Raw genomic sequence first — 6,000 nt, 5'->3', positions numbered from 1 at the left:
TGAGTACCAGTGGAACAAATAATGATTATATGACTGGTGCTTCATTACTATAGTACTGTACAGTGTATAAAAGGTTGTAGAAGATTATGCACTGTTTTTGTATTTGCAGTCAAGTCAGAGTGGCACAAATTCTTTCTGTTTTGCTTAGAAGTTTCTTACCCCCATATTTAAGAACTTGTGAATATATTTTTATTCTTTAGATTTTGTTCTATATTTACATGTAGTTACATGATTTGCTTTTAGTTTTCTTCTAAGTGTACATAAAAGATTATTTGGATTAAAGTGTTTTAAAATCTGCAGGAATTGAAGGTCCAACGATAGAACTCAGCCGACTGTGTAGACAGTTGTTTGGAGGTGTTGCTGGCAAATTGACAGAAGGACTGACTGTAAGTTTCTCCGTTTTAACGCTGGTAGGAGCACAAGTTGTTTATTGGGTCCTGATGTCTAACTTCCTCTTCAACACAGGGGAAATTATTTATGGTAAGGTTTTGGCTGTTCTTTCTTTATTCATTCTTTTAAGTGCAGTGAAATTTCTATTTTAAAATCTGTAAAATCTGTTTGAAAAGGAATCTCCTTCTAAAAATGTTTGATAACTACTTGTGTAATTTGAGTAAAATTTTTATGGATCCAGTCCCCATTCCCTTTCATAATTAACTATATTTATTTCCTTATTAGGGTTATTTTTACCAATTCTCTCTATATGTTAAAAGACTTTAAATTTTTTTTTTTTTTACTCAAACTTATTATTGTTGGATAGCACTGATTGATGTTTCAACTTTTGAATAGTGGTTATGTTGACATAGAGTTCTACTTATGAATAGTAACGAATTTTTGGAACTTGGAACTCCTCATTATTGACATTTACTTCTCTTAAAAATTATATTTAGATATTGTGTGAAAGATCTGTGTCAAAGTGGATATAAAATATATATTCAAAGAGAATTATTTAAGAAAAAATAATCTCTGGTGGAACCCAAAATGAAGAGTATCATATTTTGGTAACCTTTGGAAAATATCTTAATTTACATTTGGTAAAATCAGAGCTGTGAAATATTCAAACAATAATGATTTAATGGTTCTTTCAGATGTTACCAAAGGCGAGCTCCATAATGGGTCTTCAAATGCATTACTGTGTCCCTCGAATGAGACAACTGTAAAACAGCTTACTGATGATCCTTCCACTTTCCATCGATGGTGGAAGCAGGATCTGACTGTACCTCTGTACCTCATTGTTCCTTTTATATTCATCTTGAACTTAAGAGATGCTAAAATCTTCACCTACTTCAATTCTTTAGGTAAGAATATGTATGTGTTTTATTATAACTTATTTTTTTCGGAACTTTATTAGAATATTAATTTCACAAGTATGTTTATTTTCAACTTTTCCCCTATACTAAGTAACAGTAAGAAATTTTAAATGGAACCAGTTTAAGGTATAACATACAGAGAACAGCTTATTGTAACAAGTTTGTTTACAGCACAAACCCATTACTTTTCTGTAACTTTTTTTTATAGTGAAGAGAGTAGGTCTTGGTGGAATTTGTTGCCTATGAGAGTGGTGCTCAAACAACCTCAGAATTGTTCTCCAGGTTCTGTGAATTCTGTTTATCACTAGTACCACTACTACTTACATCCAGGCTGCTGAAACACAGTTGGAATATTTTAAAGTGCTTTCTTTTATTTTTCACGTAATTGGATGTAGCAATTTTTCTTTGAAGAGCCATTCTATTTACTGTATATTGGGTTTTGTTCGTATTTTGGTGTAGATATCCCAATAGTGTTCGAGTTGAAACTTTTGATGTTTTATTAGTACAAATCTTTTTCTGTTTGATTTCGGAGTATAAGTTTATGCATATTAGTTCTAGTGTTTGATATTATTTTCCAAGTTTTTATATAGGGAAATTCAAGATTCATGGTGTGATGGGGAGTTTGTACATCTTAAATTTTCTGTTTTAAAAGTGAATACTGTATGGTTTTTAAGTGACATTTAACTTTCATTACAGAAACAAGTTTCATATAATCTCTCTTCTCTCTGCCTGCAATCAAGTTGTCAAAACCTAACAAAGCAAAACATCCCTTTCTTGCAACCTGTTGAAGAGTTTGAGCCATGCTCAAGCCTGATAGTTTCTAGTAGTCTGTAGCTTCACTATCGTTGTAAGCTAGGGATGGTGGGGTGTGTGTTTGGGGAAGCCTATATGTCTACCTATAACTCGGTAGCAGCCATTGCTCGGCTCTCTCCGGTCCTAGCTTTGGTAGAAAGGATTCTTGGTTGCTGACCATGTGCATACATGGTTGGTCTCTAGCACACTTGTCCACTGCCTTGCCACTCATGAGTAATTTTTAAACCTAAACAGCTGAGACCCTGATCACTCTATTCATGTGTGCTATGTACCTGCTGCATTGCTGATGTTCTTCTTTCTTAAGAAAGTCTTGTCCGTGCTTCTTTTTTAACTATAAGCTGTGGGCTTGTATTAAGATATAAATCTTATTTTTGAAAATTATATTTTCTATTGATAATGTTTTATGATAACTTTACTTTGCATTTATTTGGTTTTCTTTTAATTAGTTATTGCTGTTTGTGATGTAGGTTTTTACTCAGAACTAGAAGAACTAGAACCTAAATAAAAAAAGGTAGATTAAATGCAAAATCTAAAGTTAACTAAATCTAAAGCATAGTTTTGAGATCTGGCTTATGATCTTTTCTGCTTCCATGTTTATAAAAGACCTGTACTATTTCTTATACTTGAAATTTGTGTTCTCTGTAGGACTCCTCTTGTCCATTAGTGAGATCCTCTTTTTGCTATTTTTTTTTTTTTTTTAATTTTGAGAGGGTTCAGTATTTTCACCATTTGATTTGGTAGTTATGTTCATGATGACACTCTTGTTTATTTGATGGCATTTTCATTTGTGTAGTAGTTTTTACTGTTGATAATTGGTTCTACACCAGTAGTCCTGGACCTCTCATTGGCAGAATTGGTTACAATACAGAAAGAAAATTTGTTCTTTTGAATACTTTTTGGAGTTTTTAAGTGTAAAGAAGTCCATGCAACTTGAACGGAAAACCCACAAATTGCAATTTGCAGATGATCCCAACAATCTCTTCCTTGAGTGACAAGTTTGTTCTCTAGTGTAAGAAGCACTGGTTATTCAGAGGAGTTTTAGTTTTTGTTAACAAGACTCGCTGATATTTTGAATATTGAAAATGAATTATTGTGACAACATCTATAGGCCTATTTTTGTACCGCAGACCCATCTAAGGAGTGGTTGTAGACCATAAACGGAGCATTATTCTTATCATTTATGATACTTAACAAAGAAATCAGTTTAAGTCTAGAACAACAAAGAAACCAGTTTAAGTCTAGAACTATATTTTTAGAAAAGCTTACTCCAGACCCACGCGCAAGTTTTTTTACTGCAATTCAAACCTGTGAACACCCTAGATTGATGCACAAGATATGAAATGCCTACTAGAATTGTGCAGACCCAAGTAAACAGAGCCATATTGATGAAAAAGTCTAAGCAGAGCTTGGTTTGCAGGTTTTGTAGGCCAAACCAAAGGAAAGCCTTGACCCTTGGTTGAAGTAAAAAAGGCGTAAACCTAGTAGTGTTCCTACAGGTAATGTATACAACCATATTCAAGGTCATTCCTTAATCTAAATCAAATTTCATGAACTTGTGCTTGGGTATTTCCAATGTTTTTATCTTTTAGTTTTATGGACTGTGGTTTCTTCAACTACCATGTCATATTTCTGTGCAGAGAGGAGTTGATCAAACCTTTTTCTCTTTTGAGGCTCTCCCAAGATATGACTTTGGGGGCTATTTCATCTGACACTGTGGTTGAAGAGTTAGCAGTTAGATCTCTTCACTGCCACCTCTTATGATAAATGCTTTTCTTGGATGCTGGCAATAGCCAACTTTGCAGTGTGCCCTTTTTTTAGTTGTTATTTCAAATCAAAAGATCAGTTACTAGTCCTTGGCCTTACCTGTTCTTGCAGTTATGAGTTGCTTTTGGAACAGCCATTGGTAATAGTACTCTTTTGAATTATTTGGAAATTGAAAGGAATTAGCTGTTGACTTGTATTTATAGCTGGCAAGGAGGAGTGTCATGCAGAATTTGCGGCCTTGTTCTCGGTCATACAACATTAAGTATTTAGATTGTAATGTTGATTGCGGGATGTGCCCATACACGTTATTTCTTGATTATCCAATGTCATACCAGGAGTACTCTGGCCATGCAATGGCCTCTCATTTTGCTTTTCATGTCTGACCTGAAGTGAAAAATATATCTGTTCCAAAATCCTATTAGCAGATCATAGATATTTCATTCAACATGTTTGGACTTTTAAACCGAGCTTCTGGAGAAGAAGCAACGTGAACATCAGGTAAGCTTAGAAATAGGAGATGTTATTACAGTACAGTATTGAAATTCCGTTTTATTTTTCAAGGTAATTGGTCATGATATGAATATCCAAGTAAGCTTTTGTGGAATTGAATCTACTTATATTATTTGGCCTATCTGTTTCTAGAATTATTTTGAGGGGAATCTTGCCTAATAAGACGACAGCATGTTCTTGTATTTCACACTGTAGATATTACTGAAAGTTATCGGCTCAGTGTTTCCCTCTTGCCATCTTTATTATTTTTCTCCTCTCATTTTTCATCTAATCTCTTTGGTGTTTATTAGCAGTGCGACTTTACCTTGCTCCAATTTTCCTTTATATTCTGGAATAAATCCTTCAGGCAAGCCCTCTTGAGTGCTCAAGAGTATTACTAATTGGTCCTGCTAAAGGGGCTGGTCAGTAAAAATGCCTTAGCTTTGTATGGCATTCAACTGTGTACGTGGAATATATTGGAATTCTTAAATATTTTCCATCAGCTCCACAAACTGAAAGTTACGATATGTACAGTATTTGATTAATGTCGTATACTAAATTATTTGTGATAACAAATTACCAAGTTTAGTAAAGCATATTTTCTTCATTGTTGCTTAGAGACAATATAAAAAAGTAACACTTGCTCAGTCACCTCAAAACATTAAGTATAATTGTGACACATCGTCAAGTCTTTAGCTCTAACCTTGGTGTACCCTATTTTAAATCATGCTTGCTCAGTGCAGTTTTCAATTCCCACTACTCGATTCTACAACTAGTTGAAGTCCCATTTGATTAATGAAGTAGAACATTTTTTTTTTCAATTAAGGATTGATGATTAATATTATTGATAGATAGTTTAGAATGATCATCCTTAACTGTCATAGTTAACATAAAAGGATTGATATTTGGTAGATTATTTTGGGTGATGGCAAATGAATTGGTTTTACCAATAGTGGTTGTCATTAAGATATCTTTCTTTGTATTTGAAGGTGTGTAGCTTTGTACTGTAATTTGGTTATTGTTGAGAAATTAGTGTATGGTAAGTTTTCATTAGATTTCTTTTTGTATAAATGAAAGGGGCAGAAAAGGCAAAATTCACAGAAACATGATTTGTTTCTTGTCATAAAATTTATTTGGATATCAAATTTTATTTATAGTATAAATAATATAGTTATATCATAGAAGAAACTATATTAATTCATGAAGAGGAAGTCCCTGAAACTGGTTTAAGTTACAATACTTAAAGTATTCTAGTACGTTCTTATTCATTTTATGGATATCACTCATTATGGTATGATGAAGCATTAGATACAGTATCTAGTTTAAGGGGATTTAGTACTGAAAACTTTTTCTCTTTTTACTTCAAGGTGCGATATCTGTGTTAGTGATGTATTTGTTTGTGATATCAAAAGCTGCTGTTTGGGGAATCAACTTAAACTTTACTGATCCCACTGATGACTTTTACGTTCCACTGTTTAAGGTAAGATATGCCTTTGTTTAAAGTTCATTGTCTTTCTTGTTTCCCTTTTACTCAGCTTTTAATTTTGGTGTTGGTTATACTTAATTCATGCCAGAGAAGAATTATGGAACTACAGCAGATACACTTAAAATCTATTTGTTCCTACAA

General features: G+C 33.3%; 1 protein-coding gene across 7 annotated transcripts in view; it reads left to right on the top strand.

Annotated features, from left to right (window-relative positions):
- LOC137634319 (neutral amino acid transporter 9-like) overlaps positions 1-6,000 on the top strand; it is a 115,268-nt gene that overhangs the window by 91,812 nt on the left and 17,456 nt on the right. For all 7 annotated transcript variants that reach the window (XM_068366692.1, XM_068366688.1, XM_068366693.1 and 4 more), the window contains exons 7-9: positions 301-480; positions 1,086-1,295; positions 5,741-5,853. In XM_068366692.1, coding sequence (XP_068222793.1) covers positions 301-480; positions 1,086-1,295; positions 5,741-5,853 — 503 coding nt within the window. The remainder of the gene's footprint in view (positions 1-300; positions 481-1,085; positions 1,296-5,740; positions 5,854-6,000) is intronic.

The sequence above is a fragment of the Palaemon carinicauda genome, chromosome 44 (genome assembly GCF_036898095.1).
Source record: "Palaemon carinicauda isolate YSFRI2023 chromosome 44, ASM3689809v2, whole genome shotgun sequence".
NCBI classification, from domain to species: Eukaryota; Metazoa; Arthropoda; class Malacostraca; order Decapoda; family Palaemonidae; genus Palaemon; species Palaemon carinicauda.
The sequence above is the reverse complement of the archived record's forward strand: the minus strand, read 5'-3'. Positions and strand labels throughout refer to the sequence as shown.